Source organism: Chionomys nivalis, chromosome 2 (assembly GCF_950005125.1).
Source record: "Chionomys nivalis chromosome 2, mChiNiv1.1, whole genome shotgun sequence".
NCBI lineage: Eukaryota > Metazoa > Chordata > Mammalia > Rodentia > Cricetidae > Chionomys > Chionomys nivalis.
Window position 1 is genome coordinate 66599943 of NC_080087.1, and position 25022 is coordinate 66624964.

The window sequence follows — 25022 nt, forward strand, 5'->3', positions numbered from 1 at the left end:
GGAAAAACGGCTGTCATCAACTAACCTGACAACAAATGGTAGAGAGGATGTGGAGAGAAAGATACCCTTATTCAGTGTTGGTGTAGGGGTGGGTAGGTGGGGATGCAAATTAATACACTCCAATGGAAATCAGTTTGAAGATTATTAAGCAATTAAAGATAGAACTAATGTATGACCCAGTTTTTGACTCCTGGCCATATCCCCAGGGAACTCCACACCCCCAATAGAGATATTTATACCTGATGTTTACTACTGCTTATTCAAAAAAGAATAAGAACATTGGAATCAACCAAACTGTCTATCAACAGATGAATGGATAAATGACATGGTATATACTATGAAGTACCATTCACCTGAAGAGAAAAATTAATAATAACGTGCAGGAAAGAAGTTGGACTTAGAATGCGTAATAGTTAGTGAGGTCATACAGTGTCAGAAAGAAATCATGTTTTCCCTCATATGCAGAATCTAGTCAATGAAATGTGTTTATAGAAAGAATATGCATTTGGTCACAGTACAACACGGAGAAAAGAGAAGAAACATTAAGTATCAATACTGAGGTAGAACTGGATGCAGGCAATGAACATCAGTTATGAAAAAGGATATAAAACTGAGTGCTTTTCTAGGTCTAACACTGTCACATTGTTTGGTTTTTGATGGTAGATAAGTACAACTATATTGGATATTAAAACTATAAAATCCCATGTGAGGCTCCTGAGCTTCTTTCTGTTCACAGTGACTACTCTAACTGTACAAAAGTACATTGAGTTGTACAGTGGGCCTGTTTAATTTCAACATGTGATTTTTGTGTGTGTTTGTTTTTATGTTTGCAATGTTTTTCATTGGAAGGCTAAAAAAAGACAGAAGCAGAAAATGAAAGGCTTCAAAGTTTCTCAAACTAGCCGGGCAGTGGTGGCGCATACCTTTAATCCCAGCACTCGGAAGGCAGAGGCAGGCGGATCTCTGTGAGTTCGAGGCCAGCCTGGTCTACAAGAGCTAGTTCCAGGACAGGAACCAAAAAGCTACGGAGAAATCCTGTCTCGAAAATCCAAAAAAAAAAAAAAAAAAAAAAAAAAAAGTTTCTCAAACTACAACATTTCCATTAAAAAAGGAGGACATGACTACTGACCTGGGGCACGTTTATTGGAGAATCAGCCATTCCTTTCTGTTTCCCTTCTTTGAGTTTTTCTTTCAGGAACAATATATAGATGGTGTTCTGTCCTTTTACATAAGGAGTCAAAAAGAAAAACAAAATTAATACTGAAAGTAATTACAGAACAATGTCAAACCACACAAAAAGATTCAAGAATCAGAATATGACTAGGTGTCTCACTGAAAGACCTGGATAAACCCAGGTATCCCCAAAGAAAGCCCTGGATAAATCCAGGCTCCCCCTGCCCAGCAGGAAGAAAATAGCCAAAAATCTAAGCAGGAAGAATCAGGAATCTAGCATTAGCTGGTTCAGTGACTGTGTTTCAGGTACTAGCTGAAGACAAAGTTAGATTGTAATCTTAAGAATAATCTGGAGAGAGAAAAAAAAAAAAAAAAAGAATAATCTGGAGAAAGAGGGAGTTTCCCCCTTGTGATTATCATTGGTATTTTTGGAATACTGTGTTTTAGGAACTAGCTGATTATGACCTTGGGAGTGGTCTTCGGAGAAAGGGAGTTGCCCCCTTGTGATTATCACTGGTATTTTCGGAATTTTCTGTGACACCTTCCCTGCCTCCCTGCCCCTTTTGGATGGCTGGGCTGTGTTTTCTTCCCTTAAAAATCGCTTCTCCCGGTCACTAGGGGTCAAACTCTTATCTCATCGGATTAAAGCCTGTGTGATTGCAGCAAGGATGGTCTCTCCTGAGTTACTGGGGGGTGGGGGGGAGGTCGTGTTATCCCAAGACTTGAGTGAGAGTCTCCCCACACCGGGGGTCTTTCATCACCATGATCCAAAACCCAGGAGAGCGTGGAACGAGAGGTAAAGCTTGTAAAGAAAATCACCACCAATAGCACTGTTGCACACAGAAAAACTCTATGTTACAATTGAGGAAGACATGAGTACATTTTAAGACAGTTATGAATTATCACAATTGATTTCACTAATGCAACACTACAGATAATAAATTACAGGCAGAACATACACAGGAGATTCCAAGGAATTATCATGAGAGCATGGGAAATAAATTTCAAAGGAAAAATAGATAAATAGATAAATAACAGAGAACTGGGAAGTAATTAATTCTCAGAGAAGGAAGAGGAATACTATGAATAATTCAACCAGGAAGAGAGAAAGAAAGAAAGAAAGAAAGAAAGAAAGAAAGAAAGAAAGAAAGAAAGAAAGAAAGAAAGAAAGAAAGAAAGAGGAATAAAATCCTAATGAGCAAATAATTTAGGTGCTCTGGAAATCAGTATGGAAAATCCTCAATTAAATCAACAAATTCTCAAGTTAAATGAATCTAGCACATGACTCAGATAGTCCACTCCTTGGCATATGCTCAAAGGACTTGACATCCTACTCCACAGATACTTGCTAGCAATGCTCATTGCTAGTCTACTCACAATAGTTACAAAAGGGAAACAACCTATAATGAATGTCCTTCAACAGACAGGGAGAATGAAAATATGGAATATGATTCAGCTGTAAAGAAAACTGAAATCATGAGCTTTGCAAGTAATTGGATGGATGCAGATAAGAGCATATGGAATAAGGTAACACTGACCGAGAAAGACTAACATTGCATATTCTCTCTCACAGGAAGTTCCTAGCTCCAAATCTTCACATTTAAACACACAACCTGGAGTGATGCAGTAAAAAGAAAGCACTGTAAGATGTGTGGGGATTAATAGTTGGGAATAACAGGGAACAAGTAATCTAAAGGGGGAAATGGAAACATGGGGGAGGGATTTAATTATGGCAAAGGAACAGATATATAAACAATGAAGAAGGAGGGTAAAATAAAACAGTAAGGATGTCTAAAATATTATAAGGAGTCAAATTATTATCCATTGTCTTAAAAAAATGCCTATAATACATAAGTCTGTGCATGCAGATACATTTAGAATAAAAACAAAAACCACATCTGGTGATAACCCTCAGAGATTTTCATACAAAACCACCAAAATCAGTCATGACACAAGCTTTGTAGTTTGTCCAGGACCAGTCTTGACAAAAATACCTCATGCCAGGTAGAAGCATGGGGATTTAGAAACATAGTAAAGTATACGAAAACATAAATGAAAATAACAAAATGAAGAAACATATAGCATATTATCAGGAGGGAATTCCAGTGAGTACTGAAATTTGCCAGCATTTAATTTCCAATTGCTTAAAACACTCCTGACCCCGAAACGTAGGAATAGGACAAAAAACTGCATTAACATGATACAAGGAAATGAATATGCTAATTGGAGGTCGCAGGCTAAATTCATAGTCAAACACTGTGCTGCTAGAACAAAACAAGTCATGCTCCTGTCCCAGACAAAAACATTCTATAGGGAAACCACTCCCTGGGTGGGATCCAAAGTTATCTCCTTAAGGGAACTGGAACTTAGTTGGCTCCTTAGACTTTTGTTTGAGGCAAGAACAGATCTACTTCCCCATTCCTGGAGTACAAGGTCTGACAGAGCACCTGTTGACGATAACCTTGAGAGAACAGAACTCTGGTCTCTGGTTGGTGGAAACAGGCTCACATTTTCAGATCTCCACTCTCCTCCCCCCTCTTTCTCTGATCTACACCTAGGGGGAACCTTTGTTTGAGGTGGAAACACAATAACCTTGAACAAACTAGAGCTAAATTCCAACTCTCTGACCTTTAATTACCTTGAAAATAGACTCACATTTTCAGGACTCCACATTAGTTGCTGGTCACTGCTGTCCAAGATACTCAACTAATTAATTATAGGCTACTGCTGTTGTCCAAGTTTGCCTCCCAGAAGCAGCTGAGCACCCATTGTTGAAGACAAAAAACTCAGAGGACTCAAGATGATTATAACCTAAAAACCTCCTCTCTGGGAACTAGCTTTCATGGTATCAGAAGGCAACAAGCATCCTTTCAAAGGTGGGAGCCAACCAACAGTCCTAGCCAGCTATGATATATATGAACCACAACAATGATCTGCACTGAACGATAACCCTAAATGCAGCACACAAACCTTGATGGTAACCAACAGCTTCAAATTGGATTTAAGACCCTCTCAACAAGAGGGAAATCATACCTGGCACAGAAACCTAGCTAGTTTCCCTAGGGTTACTGAAGTCAGGGATCTTCAAGGAGAACCTACAAGCACTACTTTACTAAAACAGCATAATCCCTAACTGCATAAATATTTTCCTTACTCCCACAGATTATTGTAGCCCTCATTCCTCATCAAGGGAAGTTCCTTTGGAATTCATGGAAATTATTATAGAAAACAATCAGTCAAAATGCAGACTTGTGATGCTCAATCACCACTAACAGATAAGAAACAACTTCAAGCTCAGAAATCACTGAGAAAGTGGGGCAAGAAGATTATAAGAGCCAGAAGAATAAGACATTTGCAGTGATGTTGTGTCTCCTAGAAATGTCAGAGAAGCTACATGCACAAACATGGCTGCCTAATCATGAGCAGAATAAGGACAATACCAAAAGACATGCTAGCATGGACGGAAGAAAGCTCACTAGGCCTCAACCCTAGTCAAACACTAAGGAATTCTGAGAGCTGGAGAAATAGAGGAGTGCACCATATGGTTATTCAATACCAAATGTTCATTCCTGAAAACATACAGACTGAGTAGGTATTTTTTACACACAAACATACAACAACAATGAAAGAAAAAAGTTATTAAAAATAAATACATGTGTAAAACCAAATTTATTGATCATTTAGATAAAAACAATTTATAATATTTTCTAGTATTGCTACTCACATAAGTAAAGTTAATAGGTTCCCAAAGAGATGGCTCAATGGTTATGAGAGCATGTTGGTCTTGCAGAGACACAGTTTCTATTCCCAGACCCCACATATTGGCTCACATGTGTCAATAACTGCAATTCTAGGATGGATATTGTAATTATTCAGGCACAAATAAGGCTGCACTTCCGAGTTTTAAAGCCATGCACGTGCAGACAAGCCTGCAGGCAGAAGTGCCTGAATGTTAAAGGGCCCCGCATGTTCCACATGCGCACGTGTGGTTACATACACATATGACTCAGCTAAACCCTTGTGCACATGCAAGAACTCTGTCATCTGTGTATGACATAGCCAGCCACATCAACCCCCTGTGTGCATGTGCTAGGCAGGTTTTAAAAGCCTCCATCTTCCTCCCTCTCTCTGCGCACGGATTCCCCAGGCCTGTACACGACCTCCCCCCCAATAAATGTCTAAGCGAGTTTGATGCCTGTTTTGTAGTTCCTTCTCAATCGCACCAGGTAATTTCATTGGTGCTGTGAGTCTCAGGAGGCTCTTCCGCCCCAAACCCCTCTCCCAGGGTCGAGATCCAGAACTGGTTATTTTTTTCCATAACAACCACATGTTCCATATGCCTTAACACAATTTCTCTGCACAGCACCAGCTTCAGTTGGTTATTTCCCCCATTCTGGTCAGCTTAACTGTATCTCCAAACCCGAGGAATTGACCTTTGAGCTCCCGGCAATCTTCTGGTGTTCCCAGAAACGGGGGAGGGGGGGCTGTGGAGAGGAAGATAAGGCCCCAATCATGGTCTTTAAGGCTACGATTGAGTCCTTCCATGACATTCATCTCTGTATTGCTTCCCTTAGCTAAAACTGTGTTTTGATGGCCCGGGGCTGGTCCTCCCTTGACTGAAGGCCCAGGGTACGTCAGATTCTTCTTTCTTTTTTCTTTTTCTTTACTTTTTCTCCCCTCGATGTTAAATGCTGCTCAAAATGGCCACTGGCCCCTCTAGCTTCCGAGTCACCGCAACCAGATGCAGTCATGCTATAGCACTCCACTCAGGGGGCAGAGGACGCTCACCTGTGGGTTCTGCAGTGTTCATGCTGATAAACACCCTGCCTATTCAGGAGAGACTTCTCATTGTAGGCCTTGTGGTGTCACCATTTTTCAAGGGTTTTCACAGTTTCAGCTATGGGTAGCAAGCCATCCAAGCCCATCAATCCAGCCTCCCCCCCCCCAATGCCTTTGAGAGGCCCTGAACCCCCCCCCCCAGGCCTTAATGCCCTACTTACAGATTCCCACACTTTTCCATCTTTGTTCAAAAAAATGGCCTAGTTACAATTTAGATAAGAATCTAAAGTGGCCACCTACCACCACCTTTGATCCTGATATTTTATGGGAGCTTTCTAACTACTGTCAGGACACAGACAAAAGGAAGGAGTTTCCTTATTATCCAAGCATTTTACTATCTAAGCCCTAAGCCTAAACCCTCTGTCCTTGCAAGTTGTTTGCCTGTTCACATGTTCCTGGCTATGCCATCTAAACTGAAAGAACCCTCCACTTCTGGTCTGGACCCAGCTAACAAACCCCACCTTTTCAACCTCAGCAGGCAGCTATGGCCATTCCTTCAGTCCCTACCCCTGTTCCTTTAGCTCCTACCACCGTCCCTTCAGTCCCTACCCCTGTTCCTTTCGTTTCTACAGCAGTCCCTTCAGCTCCTACCCCTGTCCTTTACCTCCTACTGTCATCCCACTAGCTACTACCCCCATTCCTTCAGCTACTGCTCTGGACCCCGCTAAGGAATCTACACCTCAGCAGACAGATATTTCTGCTTCTATACTTCCCACTGCCATGCAATCTCCCTACACTTGGTCTTCAGCTCTCTCTCTTCCCCCACTAAATACTCCATCAGCCTCGCTGGATCATTCTTCCTCTCCAGTGCCTGGCCGTAGCAGCTGTCCAGCTCTGGTATCCACATTTATCCGTACTCTCACACGTTCACATGCTGCTATGGAACCCAGCATTGACCAAGCCAAGTTGGCTGCAGTTCTCAGATTTTGAGAGGTGACTGGTGTAGGTGGATTAATTAAGATTCATGTTCCTTTCTCCCTCTCAGAACTCTTCCATATAGAACAAAACCTGGGGTCCTATGTGTCTAATTCTAGCACTTCATAGAGAAATTTCAATATATTACTCAGTCTTATGATCTCACCTTTCATGATATCAATATGATCCTATCTAATAACCTACTTCCCAAGGAGCACAGGCCAGTTAGGGAGCAGATTCACCACAGGCATGAAACACACCTACCAGGATCAGAGGAGCAGGAATCTCACTGGGACTATAACACCCCAGGTGGAATTTTAGCTAGGGACTGGTTTTTGACTTGCCTCCAGGCAGGTTTCTGCAAGGCTGCACTCACGCCAGTAAACTATAATAAGCTCTCAGAGGTCATTCAAGATATGAAGGAAAATCCGTCTGCCTCACTAAAGCCCTGTTACAATATAGTAACTTAGATCCAGAAACCACTGAAGGCAGACAGTTACTCACGACTCATTTTTTTTCTCTGTGCTACCCTGACATTAAGGCTAAAATTAAATGTTTGGAGAAATGCCCCTTGGCCATGCAGGCAGAAGTCTTAAGAGTTGGCTTTTAAGGTGTACCATGTGAGGAATGACAAGGTCTGCAATCACTGTCACATGCTAACCATAGCCCTCCAACCAGCAGAGGTGACAGACCACTCGATCCTTGCTGTCTGTGCTGCTCCCTATCCCCTGGGGCTCAAGAACTGCCATGCCCGTGTTTAAATGGTGGTAGAAGTGGTCACTGGGCCCAAGCATGCCCTAATCTTCATCTTGGTCCCATGAGACCTTGTCCAAATGTCATAGGGAAGGACACTGGACAGTCGATTTTCCTTGTGCAAACAGTGGCACGGAGACATCAAGCCCAGAAAATTTCCAAGTTGACCTTCTAGGTCTGGCAATGGGCAAGTGAAGCTGCCTGGGCTCCTTTGACCCAACCACACTAGTAGAAAGTGCTACACTCACTTTCCAATGCTGCCTACCCCCTAATATCTCAAATAGGCTACCTCAACCTAACATTAATTATTTCCCAGATCATTCCTGTATAGAAACCTTAGATGATGTATTACCCCACCCCTCACATATACAGAAGGGCAAACTGTCCCAGTACACTTATACTTGGTACACAGATAGCAGCTCTTTTTTATGTGAAGCGACCCATAAAGCAGGCTATGCCATGTGTCAGATACTGGAGTAGTGGAGGCACAGGTACTCCCTGCCCATATCACTAATCAGCAAACTGAGTTAACAGTCCTTACCCATGCCTAAAGAGACAATCTTTAAATGTTTACACAAACTCCAAATACGCCTTTCATATCCTCCTGTCCCATGCAGTTATCTGGAAGGAGCGCAGGCTTCTTACAACGAAAGAAAGATCCATAACTAACTCAGGTTATATTATGGACCTGTTAAAAGCCTTCCACCTCCCCAAAGCTATAGAAATTATTCACTGTCGATTTCATCAGACCACCAGTTCCATTATTTACAAGGGAAATAACTGGGCTGACCAAGCAACTAGAACAGCAGCATTCCAGAGCCCAAACCCACCTCAGTCACCTCAGGGGGTTCATACAGTACAACTCATCCATTCTCACAGACATGCTTTGACACCTGACAAATTCTGTCCTACCTACATAAGCTCTTTCATCCTAATAACAAAGCTCTGTTTCATTTTGTCAAGGCTCACCTGCAACCCACTTCTGAGGACCTAGAGTTCTTAAAAGCTATCACTGCCTCTTGTAAAATCTGGCAAAAGTCAGATCCCAAGACCAAATATTATAGCCTCCCTTTTTCCACCCACCAGGCCAGGGGCTCCCTTCCAGGAACTGAGTGGCAGCTGGATTTGACTCATATAGCCAAGGTCAGATGAGTTAAATATTTTCTTTTTTGGTGGACACCATTTCTGGGTGGAGTCAAGTGTTTCCCACCACTAACAAGAGGGGCCAAACATTTTCAGATGTTCTTCGAGAAATCATCTCCCGGTTTGGAATCCCAACCTCTCTTCAGTCGGGTAATGGCCCAGAGTTCACATCCCAGACTTCCCAAACTTTGTCTAAGGCTCCTAACGTTGCCTGGCATTTTCATACAACATACCGCCCCCAGTCTTCAGGGAAGGTACAACAAACTAACCATTTCTTAAATATCGTTCTTGTTAAAATATCACACAAGCTTCACCTCAACTGGGTAAAACTTTTGCCTCTGGCCCTTCTTAGGCTTAGGGCTCTCCCCAAAAGGCCCCTTTTCATCTTGCCCTTTGAACTGTTTTAACCCCCGGCCTCTAAACTAAAACTTCTCCTCTTCCTGATCACCTACTTACTCTGCTGTTATACCATCTTCGCTTCCTATTATGGGATTTTACCGACTACTCCTTAGCTCAACCATGTGCCAAATCATGCCCACCACCATTAAAATAGGGGATCAGATACACTAGACCAATGCCCCTCACCCTTTTCCCCTAAATGGCACAGCCCCACTAAAGTAATTCTTGTAATTCCCACAACTGCCAAGCTCGAGGGACTTCCTCATTAGATTCACCTGTCCCACCTTAAACCTTTTACTCTTGCAGCTCAAGATACCCCTCATATATGGCAACTCAAACAGGACCCTACTCCCTTAAGTTCCAGAGGGCACCAAGATCAGCCACTCTTTCTCCAGTTCCAAAAAAATAAAAGTCTCATCACCATACTCAACTCTCCTGTGCCAAAAACTCCATATACTCTCCCTCTTCCTCCTGTATGTTTTACCAACTTCTCCATATCTGCAATGTCATGCTTAAATCTCCAGTTAACCACTCAGCTGTTATTACAGATAACATCATTAAACATAGTGCTGGAAGTACAAGGACTGTCAAAAGCCCAGGTGGTAAGAATAAATAACAAGTTTGCAGCCCCAAACTCAAAAACTCACAAAACAGACTTTAACATAACAGATTTATCACTGACTGCAACAATTTCTCCTGGATGTTAAGGTAATACCATAAAACTAAAGGAAAACAAGTGCCTTAAGATTTACACGCCTTTAATCCCAGCATTCGGGAGGCAGAGGCAGGCGGATCTCCATGAGTTCTAGGCCAGCCTGGTCTAGAAGAGCTAGTTCCAGGACAGGAACCAAAAAAGCTACAGAGAAACCCTGTCTCGAAAATCATAAAAAAAAAAAAAATTTACTTCAGGTAAAACATTAAGGGGTCTCATAATTCCCCTTTCCAATAATTCCCCCTTCTTCTGTCTTCTATTCCAACACTACATCATCATAATCATAAACTTTTAATATGTCTAAAATCTATTTTTTCTCAAACATTTTTCTTATAAGCTCCAGGGAGTCAACTGGACCTACCTAAATGAACCAGACTCACCCAGAATAAGTATCATTTCATTCTTCCTTTATCATTCCTGGTCTCAGGAACCCCTATGAAATTCCCTCCTCTCCCCACTCCCCCCTCCAAAAAAAAAAAAAACCCTCTATCTTTCATCTTGGGACTCTCCCCCCAGCCTTAATCACCAGAATCTAACATTTTTTCCAGACATAATTTTCTGCCTTTCAAGCATCTTGCAAGGTCCAATCTGTCAGTCAGCCAGTTCCACAGAGCCTGGAAAAACACAAGAGTAATAAGCCACACCCTAGGATGTGGTTAAGCATCTGAACTCCCTGACACCCATGAAATCAGCAAAAAGCATTCTCCAGAGGTTTAATGACACCCACAAAATCAGCAAGAAGCAGTCACAAGAGACCTTACGATGCCCCATTCCCACCCATTAAAGACCCCCAAACTCCCAATATTTTATAATAAAAACAAGGGTGGAATGTAATTATTCAGCCACAAATAAGGCTGCACTTCTGGGTTCTGGAGCCATGCATGTGCAGATAAGCCCTCAGGCAGAAGTGCCTGAATGTTAAAGGGCTTTCTGTGACCCACATGCAGCACATGCGTGGTTACATCCACATATGACTCAGCCAAGATCTTGCGTGCATGCATGGGCCCCATCATCTGTGTATGACGTAGCCATGTCAACCCCCTGTGTGCATGCGCTAGGCAGGTTTTAAAAGCTGGAAGCTCCATCTTCCTCCCTCTCTCTGCACACTAATTCCTCAGGTCTCTACACGCCCCCTCTAATAAACTCCTAAGCAGGTTTGTTGCCTGTTTTGTGGTTCCTTCTCACTTGTGCCAGGTAATTTCACACATGATATACAGTCATACCCTCAAGCAAAACATAGTATGCATTAAATACATGAATCTAAATAAATGAATAGTAACTAAAAATCAGCAAAGAGAGAGAGAAAGAAAACTTAATAAAAATTCCTTGAACTAACCAAGCAGATAAAAGCACTTTGCAATGAAAACTTGGACTCACTGAAGGAAGTGAAAATGCTAATAGAACATGGAAAGATGATTTATACAGATGAAATGGGACATAATTCTGAAATTTACAGTATTTCTGGAAGTGGCTATATGATCAGTTCAAATATCAAGACGTTTAACCTTCCCACAAGATACTTCAGAAATCATAAAGGAGAAACCTAGAAATCATATTGATGCAGATTCCCTAGGTACAGAGAAGCCTGAGGAAAATGATACATGTCTGAGATAATCCAGTTTAATTCCAGATGACACTGCAGAGTCAACCATGGAGAGAAAGACAAACAGCTCAATGTACTACAGACCCTGCCCAATAGCAATGACCCTGTCAATGTCATCAAAAGACCACCGAGGTCTGCTGCAGACTAGACAGCCTCCTCAAACAGAGGTATTGGGAAAAATATCTATCTGCATATGAAAACATGAACTAGGTTCAAATCTCTCCTACACATAATGAATTAAAGACTTTCATGATAACCATCTATAATAGGATTTGATGCCCCTTCTGGTGTATGTATACATAATAAAGAAATCTTTAAGAAAAAATATCTAGGTGGGCAGCGGTGGTGCACGCTTTTAATCCCACCACTCAGGAGGCAGAGACAGGCGGATCTCTGTGAGTTTGAGGCAAGGCTGGTCCAAAGTGTCAGTTTCAGGACTGCTAGGGCTGTTACACAGAAAATTCCTATCTTGAAACCCCAACAACAGCAACAAAAAATCATGAAGAGACAGTCTACAGAGCAGATGAATTTATTAGCTATCCATTTATATTACAATGAATAAAAAGCCAGAATCTATCAAAAAATACAAAGGAAGCAAATGATAACACAATCAATAAATAGGCAAATGAACTGAATAAACCATGCTCAACAGCAGCTGAAATAGCCAATATGTATATACTGAAACCTCTACATTGTAGGTCATAAAATAAGCTAAATTTAATATACAGAGATGCCAATTCTTCCTAGTCCGTTTACAGTCAAGTTCCTGAACAATAACAAATGCATTTCTTTCAGTAATTTCTTGAAATATGAATGTAAATATAACATTTTCTTGAAAATTTCTTGAAATACAAATGTAAATATGCCCTAAGCAAAAGAGGTAAACAGATTATATCATGAAAAAAAAAAGATTAATGAGAACTGAATTTAAAACATGTGTTTTCTTTTTTAGGTTTTTCGAGACAGGTTTCTCTGTGTAGCTTTGGAGTCTGTACTATAACTCATTCTGTGGACCAGGTCTACCTCTGCCTCCCGAGTGGTGGGATTAAAAGCTTGCCCCACCACCCAGTCTAAAGCATAGATTTCCGACCAAAATTTTATCTACTACCTGACTCAAAACAGATTTTATACCAAAATTTTATTTAATATCTAATAATACAACATACTAAAGAAAGAATTTTTTTATTGTCAATCGAAGACTATATGTAAAGTAGGTACAAAAAAATCAATACAAAAGTGTCAAAATACAAAATAGAGAGTATGAGCAAACAATAATATGATTTTTTTAGTTAGAAACTCCTTATTGAAAATTGCCAAACTCTTTTTATGAGGCTACAATTGCCCTGATACCCAAACCACACAAAAACATGACTAAGAAAGAGAATTACAGACCAATCTCACTCATGAACATTGATGCAAAAATACTAAATAAAATACTGGCAAATTGAATCCAAGAACACATCAGAACTATCATCTACTACCATGACCAAGTAAGTAGGCCTCATCCCAGAGATGCAAGGATGGTTCAACATACGAAAATCTGTCAACACAATCCACAATATAAACAAGTTGAAAAATAAAAACCACATGATCATCTCATTAGATGCCGACAAAGCTTTTGACAAAATACAACACCCCTTCATGATAAAGGTCTTGGAGAGAGCAGGGATACAAGGAACATACCTAAATATATTAAAGGCAATATACAGCAAGCCAACAGCCAACATCAAACCAAATGGAAATTCCCAGCGATTCTACTGAAATCAGGAACAAGACAAGGCTGTCCACTCTCTCCATATCTGTTCAATATAGTTCTTGAGGTCCTGGCTAGAGCAATAAGACACCAAAAGGAGATCAAGGGATACAAATTGGAAAAGAAGAAGTCAAACTCTGTTTGCTGATGATATAATAGTTTACATAAGCGATCCCAAAAATTCTACCAAGGAACTTCTACAACGCATAAACACTTCCAGTAATGTAGCAGGATACAAGATTAACTCAGAAAAATCAGTAGCCCTCCTGTATGCAGATGATAAGAGGGCTGGGGAAGAAATCAGAGAATCAACACCCTTCACAATAGCCACAAATAACAAAAAAATATCTCAGAGTAACTCTAACCAAACAAGTGGAAGACTTGTATGACAAGAACTTTAAATCTTTGAAGAAAGAAACTGAAGAAGACACCAGAAAGTAGAAAGATCTCCCATGCTCTTGGGTAGGCAGAATTAACATAGTAAAATGGCAATCTTACCAAAAGGAATCTACAGATTCAATACAATGCCCATCAAAATCCCAGCAAAATTTTTCAAAGACCTTGAAAGAACGGTACTCAATTTCATATGGAAAAGCAAAAAACCCAGGATAGTCAAAACAATTCTGTACAATAAAAGAACTTCTGGAAGCATCACAATCCCTGTCTTCAAACTCTACTACAGAGCTACAGTACTGAAAACAGCCTGGAATTGTCATAAGAACAGACAGGAGGACCACTGGAACCAAATATAAGACCCAGACAGATATCAATTCATACATCTTCGAACACCTGATTTTTGACAGGGAAGCAAAAAATATCAAATGGAAAAAAGAAAGCATATTTAACAAGTGGTGCTGGCATGACAGGATATCAATGTGTAGAAGAATAAAAACAGACCCATATCTATCACCATGCACAAAACTCAAGTCCAAATGGATCGAAGACCTCAGCATAAAGCCAGCCACACTGAACCTTGTAGAAGAGAAAGTAGGGGCTGGAGAGATGCCTCAGACGTTAAGATCACTGACTGTTCTTCCTAAGGTCCTGAGTTCAATTCCCAGCAACCAGATGGTGGCTCATAACCATATGTAATAAGATCTGATACCGCCGGGCGGTGGTGGCGCACGCCTTTAATCCCAGCACTTGGGAGGCAGAGGCAGGCGGATCTCTGTGAGTTCGAGACCAGCCTGGTCTACAAGAGCTAGTTCCAGGACAGGCTCCAAAACCACAGAGAAACCCTGTCTCGAAAAACCAAAAAAAAAAAAAAAGATCTGATACCCTCTTCTGGTCTGCAGGTGTACATGCAGGCAGAATACTGTATACATAATAAATAATAAAAACATAGTGAGGCAGTGGTGATGCACACCTTTAATCCCAGCACTTGGGAGGCAGAGGCAGGCAGACTGCTATGAGTTCGAGGCCAGCCTAGTCTACAAGAGCTATTTCCAGCAGCTTTGTTTGTCATAGCGAGGACCTGGAAACAACCTAAATTCTCCTCAACCAAAGAATGGATAAGAAAAATGTGGTACATTTACACAATGGAGTACTACATAGCAGAAAAAAATAACGACAGCTTCAATTTTGCAGGAAAATGGATGGAGCTAGAAAACATTATTTTGAGTAAGGTAACCCAGACATAGAAAGACAATAATCATATGTACTTACTCATAAGTAGTTATTAAACATAAAGCAAAAAAAAAAAAAACAGGCCTACAAACAACAATTCCAGAGAACTAAGACAACAATGTGGACACTAAGAGAGACTTACATAGATCTAATCTACATAGGAAGTAAAAAGTAGGAAAAGACAAGATCTCCTGAGTAAATTGGGAGCATGGGGACCTTGAGGGGGGGGAGGTTGAAGGAGGTTGAGTGGCAGAGAGGGGAACAGAGAAAAATGTAGAGCTCAGTTAAAAAAAAAAATAATAATAATAATAATAATAAAAGAAAGTCCTTATCAACATGGGTACATATAAGAAAACCTAGATGTAGACATGCACAACAGAAAACAGGAGAATACAGAAAACCTGTGAAAACTGGCACATTGCCATTTGTTCTTTTAAAACACTAAGATGGCAAGAAATTCCTATCGCAATACTGATGTTAATCTTATTAATAAGAACCTGAAATCAGATATTAGGGTAAAAGCTGAATGATCAGAGAAACAAAACAACAGCCATTAATTTCTTACCTCTATGAATGAATACTCAGAGATCTTGTCTCCAGCCTCCTTAACGGGATTAAAGGCATGCACCACCAAGGTCAGTCTGGATCAATTTCTCTTTAAGATGGGCTCAATCTCCCAGGGTGGCCTTGAACTCTCGATCTTTCTCCTTCCTTGTCCTAGTCCTAAGTGCTAAGATTAAATGTGTGCAAGCCCGGCGATGATGGCGCACGCCTTTAATCCCAGCACTCAGGAGGCAGAGGCAGGCGGATCTCTGTGAGTTCAAGGCCAGCCTGGTCTACAAGAGCTAGTTCCAGGACAGGAACCAAAAAGCTACGGAGAAATCCTGTCTCGAAAATCAAAAAAAAAAAAAAACAAAAACAAAAAACCAAATATGTGTGCAAGTACTGCCTGGCCTCTATGGTTAACTAGCAGCTAACTCCACCCTTTGAACTCCAGGCAAGTTTCACTTGTCAAAACACAGACAAAATATACGTCACAATCCTATTACATAGTTTACAAAAAGTAATCCTGAAAGTACCAAGAAACAGTAGAGAGTCAGAAAATACTAGGAGGATCAAAGTTAGAGGTGACCTCTATGGTATATGACATTTACAGCAGTGGAAAGCACCTAGCATTGCCATGAGCATAGACAACATGAGATATCCATGGGTAACAGTAGATGGATGTAACAGTCTATAAATATACTTCCATTGTTTTTTTTTTTTTTTAAGTTTATGGAGACAGAGTTTTTCTGGGTAGCTCTGGCTAACAAAGAACTTGCTTTGTAGATCTGCCTGCCTCTGCCTCTGAGTGCTGGGATTAAAGGCGTGCACCACCAAGCCTGGCCAACATAGCTCCATTTTTTTTCTTGATTTTTCGATACAGGGTTTCTCTGTATATTCTTTGCTGTCCTGGAACTCACTGAGATCCACCTGCCTCTGCCTCTGAGTGCTGAGATTAAAAGGCCTGTGCCACCACTTACTTTCATTCTTATCAAACTCAGTTGGCATTATTTTCAGGAATGGAAAAAAAACACTAAAAGGCAGAGAACATGGCTAGAATACCAAGGCTCAAATTTTCTGAACACAATAAAGCATTTCTTTCACCATTTTATAATTTATTAAAATCACACATGAAAATCCATTAATATGATGACATGCTATGAAGGGAATGACAGCAACACTCAATGTATAGCGAAATACAATTTCATTTGCCTCCTAGTGTCAATTCTTCCTCAGAACCTCTTCTCAAACCTATAATAGGATAATCGTGAGATTTTCCTTAGTGCAAGTTTACCAAATTCTTTCTAGTGAAAGAGAATGTGACAAAACCGATCTCATGTCCCACTTCCACATGAACCCCTTACCACTCTTTCACCAATGCCTCCACCATACCTGGATCCTTAGCTACTGTCTCCTGTCTCCTTCCAGGTCTCCTTGTTCTGCTGCAGAGGTGAGCAGGTCTGGGTGATCAGCATGCCCTGTAATTGAGAAAGAGATTGTTCAGAAAGCATCTGGATTTCTAAAACAGTACTGCGCTCAGTAGATGAAGGATAAAGAGATGATTCTACAAATGAGTCCTGCAATGTCAGAATACTGGAAACATTTAGAAAGCATTCTCAGCGTAACTTGAATGCCCCTTCCAGTCACAGCTCAGTCAGAACTCAATGGTAGAAATGAAACTGAATGCTTGGGATGAGGTTCTGAATTCATCACAGACCCAGGGTGATGGAAGCTTCACATCTCCCAAAGAGAAACACACAAAGAAGAAGGAACATTCCTTGAAATGTTTTTTTTTTCCCCTCTGAGGATTCCTCTTTATTCTATGGGATGTGAGACTCATTCACACAAAACTCACACACTTGCAGATTGGTTTGTTCAGAAACCCCAAGGAACAAGGAAGACTACAAGCTAACTATTCTCTACCAGAGAAACCAGACCTCTGTATTCTGTGGCATCTCAGCAGGCTTCAGGCATTGCTCCTCCTGTTGGGAGAAGTCCAATTTCAACACTGACTGTCAAAAGACCACAAAGTAAAAAACAAGGGTTTGAATGGTTGTGTAGGGGCACACCTTTAATCCTAGCTCTCAGTGGGCAGAGGTGGGTGGAACTCTTTTAGTTCCAGACCAACTTTTACTACAGGGTGAATTTTTGGTCAGATGCTATGAGTTCGGGTCTCAAAGCTGTGAGTTCAGGTCTCAAACAAAGCAAACACAAGAACCAAAACAAACAAACAAGAAAGAAAGAAAGAAAAACCAACAGTTTGGTCAGTCACATGTATATGGGCAGAGTGCTTTTCTTGAACCAAGGAGACGGAAGACTATTCTAGACATTGTTCTGATGTAGATGAGTGATAATTATTCAATAACGTCCTTTCCTTCCTTCCTTTTTTGTGTGTGTATGTATGCGTTTTGTTTTCTGGTTTTTTTTCAAGACAAGGTTTCTCTCTGTATCCCTAGTTGTCCTGAAACTTGCTCTGCAGACCAGACTGGCATTGAACTCACCTGCCTCTCTAAGTGATGCGATTAAAGGCGTGTGCCACCACCTCCTGGTTTATAATGCCTTTTCTAACTGTGAGAACACTGACACCCTCAAACAGCATTCTGTGCTTTCCAGACTCCAAGATGCAACACTACCAACTCAGCACGAGAAGATACATTTCGTTTTCTTTTCTTTCTTTCTTTTCCTTTTCTTTTTCTTTTTTCAATTTTGTTCTTTTGAGAGGGTCTCACCATGTAGCTATGCGTGTCCTGGAACTCACTGCGTACACCAGGCTGGTCTCAAGCTTAGTGAGATTTGCCTCTCTCTGCCTCTTGAGTGCTGATACACAAGGCCTGTGCCACCGGGCCTGGCAAAGACACTTTGTGGTTAGAGTACATAGCCTCAGAAGAAAAATTAACGATAAAAAGTTTGTTTTTCAATGTTAATGTTTACAACCAGACCTGTGGAGCTTGAAAAAAAAATATTTTCAATTTTAAGAGCTTTGTCCTTTCCACCACAACAACGCGAATCGCGTTTGCAAATATCAACAGATAAATTCAAACATTCTACTAGAGTATTCTCTTTTTTTTTTTTTTTTTTTGGTTTTTCGAGACAGGGTTTCTTTGTGGCTTTGGAGCCTGTCCTGGAACTAGCTCTGTAGACCAGGCTGGTCTCGAACTCACAGAGATCTGCCTGCCTCTGCCTCCCGAGTGCTGGGATTAAAGGCGTGCGCCACCATCGCCCGGCTCTACTAGAGTATTCTTATAATAATAGTTTAGCAACCAGAAATTCAATGAAAAGAATCAGGATTGTCCAGTTGATATTATTTAAAATTTACCAACAAGGAAAGAAATTCACAGGACAACGTCACAGCCGGCTTCCTTATGTGCATCAAAGAAATTGCCTCCCCACCCCCATCCCAGGCGCCTTCCCTCCTGGGTCCCAGCCCCGCAGCTCCTCTGACCTGGGAGATTCCAGGGCCGCCGGGCTGCGGTTCCCGCCACTGCGCTGCTGACTTTCCCAGGCCGCCCCGCGGCGACTGCGGCTCCGCGGAGTTTTCGCGTCCCCACAACACCCAGGTCTGCACACGCGACTCTCCACGGTTGAGGTCCGGGTGCAACGACAGCGAATGGGTCCTCTGCGCTGCTGACTTTCCCTCAGCAGTCCACTTCCCGGTCCTTACCCACGAGGTATCCCAGCTTCCGCTTTCGTCACCCTGCCCAAGCGCCACTCTTCCCCTACATCCAGCCAATGAGTCACATTCTCTCATAAACTGCTTCCGTTCGAGTGTCATTCTCCCCCCCTGCCCCCCATCGAACGGGCCCGCCCACTCCGTCTCAGGCCGCCTTGCACACAGCTCCAGCTGTCAGGCTGCCCTGGACCCGCTCTGCACAGCCTCCCCTCATGCTTGCTGCCAGCCTAGAGCAGATCTGGATTTAGTAGGACGCTGCTCTCCATATCCGACACTCTTATCTTGAGTTTTGACTCTGTTGAAATTGTTCAGACTAACGCTTCATATTGGGATTTCAGTTCCTGACCTATAAACGCATACAGAAAAAAAAAAAAGCACCCAAAAACATAATGCTAGTTTCCATAACCCAAACACAAACTACGATGAAATATTGCTCCCCCAATTTTCCATGGCTGTGTTCTCTAAGGAGACCAAAGTACATAAAATATGAGAAATAGAAAACACACACACACACCACGCAGAAGTATTCTCAATAAGGTCAAAGTACATAAAGAGGAAGCAAGCTCCTGAACTCAGCGACGACAGGAATGAAGTGATTGGGACAGGAAGACGCAAGCAAACGGTTTGTCCTCGAAAAATGAGAACAATTCAGCCTATGAAAACTGAATTTGATAAAGAGTTAGCAACACCAAAGAAAACTCAAACTGAAGTGAAACAAGAAGTGAAAAACGCAATAAGCATAATAATAAATCAATGAAAAGCTTCCGCACCAGATTAGATCAAGAAGGTAACAGAAGATCAGAGCTTGTAGACAAGATAATAGGATCTGTATCATCACTTAGTCAAATAAGATGATAAATGAGAAAAAAAAGTCAGATGCTCCTTGAAAATAGCACTAATAAAATGTGAAATGAAATTCCAGTTGCATCTTCTACATTGATACAAAACATTTTAAAACTTGATGTCAGTAACTATCCCCTTGGAGAGTATTCCTGGGAAGTTTGATAACCATTTCCTTCATGATGCAAATGCAGTGGCACTAAGATCCACCTTTATCCCGCCCTCAAATTTCTCCACTATAAACAGTCAAAAAGCTGGAATCCCATGATTAGCAACATCATCAACTGTTAGGAATATTTCCTAAGGAGAGCTCTCTGCCAATGAAAAAACCCCAATCAGCCGGGCGTGGTGGCGCACGCCTTTAATCCCAGCACTTGGGAGGCAGAGGCAGGCGGATCTCTGTGAGTTCGAGACCAGCCTGGTCTACAAGAGCTAGTTCCAGGACAGGCTCCAAAACCACAGAGAAACCCTGTCTCGAAAAACAAAAAAAAAAAAAAAAAGAAAGAAAAAACCCCAATCAAGCTGAATCACGACAAGCCGAATTAAAGGATATCCAGGTTTAATGGGATTCCTGTGTTCTTGGGTGGTCCCAGAGGAGAATCGGAAAGCCCAACGCTACCCCCTGGGGGGGGGGGCGAAAGGGGGCGGGGGGGGGTAAGGGGGCAAAGATAAGACACACACAGACCACAAAGAGACTGTCTTGTCCCTCCTCCAGGGGAGGAGCCAATGCTTGGTGGGCCACCTTGACACTCCTGTGGGACGGAGGTTTGGCAGGCAGAGGGGCTGGGCCTCCAAAGATGGGGGCCAGAGACTGGGGCTTACATCAACTTTGAGTGGGAAAGACATTTCAGGAACTCTGGATTTCCAAAGGAAATAGGTAACAATGTAAGGTCATAATTTTTTCCTTAATTTAACTTTGTTCTTTCAATACCTTAAACAGATATAAGAGACGCCAGACATTTCCATGTCACAAACACCAGACAGTAGCAAAGAGACCAGCTACGCCAGGATGTGGCCAGCACCCAGCCTTTTCAGGTCCCCCCCCCACCCCCCGCAAGACAACACCCACAAATAAGCCTGAAGCAGTCTTGAGAATCTGCCACCCTAATTCCGTAAACCTGTGGTGTCTAATCTCCTGCTTTTTATTATTAAAAAAAAAAAAAAGCTAAGAATGTTAAGATTGTTCATCACTTTAAGAGACAAGCCACGCCCACTCCCTGTAGCCCCCCCCTCCTCTCGCCATCTTGTCTCTCTCTCTCTCTGTTCCCTTTTCTGCCCTCTCCCTCTTTTCTCTCTCTGTGAAGGCATAAGTCACAAACAATCCCACACCAGTTTGGCATTATGATTAATAGAATGGTTATTTATTTAAAGGGGAAAAACTTACAGATCATCGTCCCAGATAACAGCCCTCTGCACAATCAGGAAAGGAGCCTAGTCACCGGAAGCGGAGCCATAAGCCAGAGAGCAAGCAAGGGCAGTTGCTGCTTTTTTAAAGAAAGAGAGATCATGCCCCAGTGGGCTGGTATCTCAGCCGCTATAGGAAGGTATATACATATAAATATATTAAGATGTTACCTGTACAAGGATGCAGACAAATGTATATGTATGTACAGTTATATATATGGGACTATATATCTATGTAACATATTTGTGCACATATTTAAGGTAAATGTCAGGAATAGAAAATATTTTGTAACCCTAAGGTCTAAGGGGATTAAACATGGACACACAAAAATAACTCATGCACCTGAATTTTGTAATAAATTATATTCTATAACATTTCTGATAAATGATGTTTGATGTTTGCCTTAATAAATCAAACATACATTTAAGTCACAGTCAAGTTAAAAATGTATTTGAGATCATTTAGGTACAAATGCTCATCTTGTTAACATACTGTTAACTCAGCCGGCTTAAAATTAGTAGACTTTTAAAGAAAACAATTCAATTAATATCACTATGCTGTGGATTCCTAATGTACTGTGTTATGCACTTGTCCTTCATGCTTTATTTATTTTTTTGATGCAGAAATACATCTGTATGCAGTGACTACACCAAAGACCACTGGCTTAAAGCAGTGAGGCATTAGAAATAATGCCTTCAACTTGACAAAACATTGAAAACAACACATGTATATCATATCATATATGTGTTGTAAGAGGCTCCCTTTTTGTTTTCCAACCACCCAGAGTCCCAAAATAATCACACAGAAACTATATTAATTAAATTACTGTTTGTCCAATCACTTAAGTGTATTGCTAGCTATCTAGCTCTTACATCTAGTATTAACCCATTTTCAGTATTTTATACTCTACCATGAGACTTATGGCCTATTGGCAAGGTTCTGATGTGTCTGTCTCTGGTGGTGGCTCCATTGCTTCTCCCTGACTCTGCCTCCTTTCTTCCAGCATTCAGTATACTTTTCCCTGCCTAGCTCTACTCTACCCTATCACAGGCCTAAGACAGTTTCTTTATTAACCTGTGATATTCACAGCATACAGAGGGGAATCCCATATCACCTTCCCTTTTCTGTTTAAATAAAAATGTTTTAACTTTAACATAGAAAAAATTACATACAACAAAACATGTATTAAGCAAGAATTACAATTATAATATTTATATGTATATTATCTTTTAGTATAACTAAGGAAAACTATAACTATAAATTTTTCAACTCCATCAAAGACTCCAGAAGGATATAATATTACCTAAGTTAACAGAAAGTGCATTGTAAGCCAAAGCTCAAGAATTGACAGAAACATTTCACTGCCTGGAGAGTCACCCAAAGTTCTTCTGTAACATTGGGGCACCCATATTCAGCCTACAGACCCATACTTTCCAGTAGACTTTTCCATGAAGCAGGAAATTTCAAAGACAGGTCCACATATATTGGCAGTTTGTCAGTGGCTTTCTCCTGTGCCTGCAGAAAGTTTGGCAGATTCTTTCATGAAACAGGAACCCCAAAGGACCAACTCACCTTCTTTAGGCAAGTTAAGTAGTCATTTTTCTGTGGGTCCTGCAGGTCCAGCTCATTAAGCAGTTTAGGCTAGAGCAGTTTCTTGTCCAAAAGTCAGAAAACTTCATAACGAAACTCTTCAATGACCATCTTCCTCTAGAAGTAGCTTGGTGCTGCCAGGAACAGATGCCAGGAACTGCCATGAAAAGACCTAAGTTCTTAAATATTTTAAATGCTATATTCTATAGTCTTTGAAAGGTTTGAAAATTATCTATCTAACTGAAATATATCTCTATATATATAGAAAATCTAACTATAAGCCTGACTATTATAGATGATTATCTTTTAACCTATATTTATTAATCATACATTACATTTTAAAATGAGCTGCACAAACACAATACCTTAATTAAGAGCAGAAATATACATATAACAGAATTGACCTTAAATTTGTTTATTTTTTTGTTTTGACCTTAAATTTATATCAATAAACCAAGATCCATACGAATGCAAAGTATTCATCTCTCTATAACATATCCCCCTTTAAATGTAAACAAACATTTACATACAATCACTTAGGGAATTTGGGCATAATCCTCTCCAAACTGCTTCCTGCTTTTTGTTGAACAAAGTGTTTTGGGGAGGTGCTCATGATGACCTTTTGGAGGGTCTTGGTTCATCAAACCACATTAATCTGGAAAAAATCCACAGGTTTTCATATTGTGTGGAAACAAAAGCAGAAATTCTTTTTCTAAGCAACAAATCCTTAGACCCAAACTTTGAAGTCAAGATACCTTTAGAATACATATACTGGTTAAGTTTAACAGTCTGTACAATGAAATGTCTCTCTGTGCTTAGCTCATTCAGAGTCAAAAACTCAAAGAAAATGGAATAATATACATAATTCAGACTCTCCATATATTTTCCATCTTTACATGGCTTATTTTGCTTACTCTATTACTTTTTCTACAAGTTTACTCTGTTTCTTTAAAGACATCGATTTATTTTTTAAAAACAATTTACCTCTTTTTATAACTATCTATACTCTTTTTCTTCTCTCTTCCACACCTACATACATTTATCCAACACTGTGACCCATTTAGAGATCATTTTTTTTTATCTGAATCTGTCTTTCTTGTGTATCTGTAATTTTCTGACCAGAAGCCCTTCATAAAATGCTAAGCTGCAGCCTACTAGTACTAAGGCTGCTTTGCCTTTTGGCTTTGCCAAGTCCAACATGGTGAGGCAGAGATCTGTTTAGCGAGAGCCATGCTCACAGCCCCATTTTCAGGCACACAGTGGGTCTCTGTTGCCATTAAGCAAGTTGTAGCAATCTTCTCACAAACCCCATTTAAATGCTCCATAGCTAGGCCTCTCAAAATAGTACAGACCTTTCCAGCATTTGTGCTGACAAATGAGGAAGCTGCCATTTGTAAAGAAGCCAAGCAGTTTTTATTACACCTCACTCTTTTTTATTGATTTTTATTGAGCGCTACATTTTTCTCTGCTCCTCTCTCTTAAAGTAGCTGCTTCATCCCTGCTCACCATGAGCCCTTCTAGAAAAGCTAAATTATGGCTACCAAAAGCCATATTTAACTCTATTCTTCTGTGTCTAAAATTCCTTCTTAAGCCTTCTCAGGTTTTTATGTGGATGTAGTTACCCATGTTGGTGTCTCAATTTGTTGTAAGAGGCTGCTTGTTTGTTTCACAGCTGCCCAGACTCCCAAAATAATCACACAAAAACTATATTAATTAAATCACTGCTTGGTCAGTCACTTAAGTGTATTGTTAGCTAGGCCTTACATCTAGTATTAACCCATTTTCTGTATTTTATATTTTATCACGAGATTCATAGCCTCCAGAAAGTTTCTGACCTATTTGTCAGACTCCACCTGACTCCACCTCCTTTCTTCCAGGATTCAGTTTATTTTTTCCTGCCTAGCTCTACTCTGCCCTATCATAGGACTAAGATAGTTCCTTTATTAACCTATGGTATTTACAGCATACATAGGAAAATACCACAACAGTCATGACTTTTGGTCCTTATTTGAGTTGATGGGGGTCACAAAACAATTTTTCCCATGAGAGACTTTTGTA

At 40.9% G+C, this 25022-nt stretch overlaps 1 protein-coding gene across 2 annotated transcripts in view; it reads right to left on the bottom strand.

Annotated features, from left to right (window-relative positions):
• The window catches only part of LOC130870394 (zinc finger protein 54-like), a 32964-nt gene extending 13858 nt beyond the window's left edge, over positions 1 to 19106 (bottom strand). For both annotated transcript variants that reach the window (XM_057763111.1, XM_057763110.1), the window contains exons 1-3: positions 18902 to 19106; positions 16852 to 16937; positions 1130 to 1221 (exon numbers count right to left, since the gene is read on the bottom strand). In XM_057763111.1, the coding sequence (XP_057619094.1) occupies positions 1130 to 1159 (30 nt within the window). In that variant the 5' untranslated portion in view covers positions 1160 to 1221; positions 16852 to 16937; positions 18902 to 19106. The remainder of the gene's footprint in view (positions 1 to 1129; positions 1222 to 16851; positions 16938 to 18901) is intronic.
• Between the last annotated feature and the right edge of the window lie 5916 nt (positions 19107 to 25022).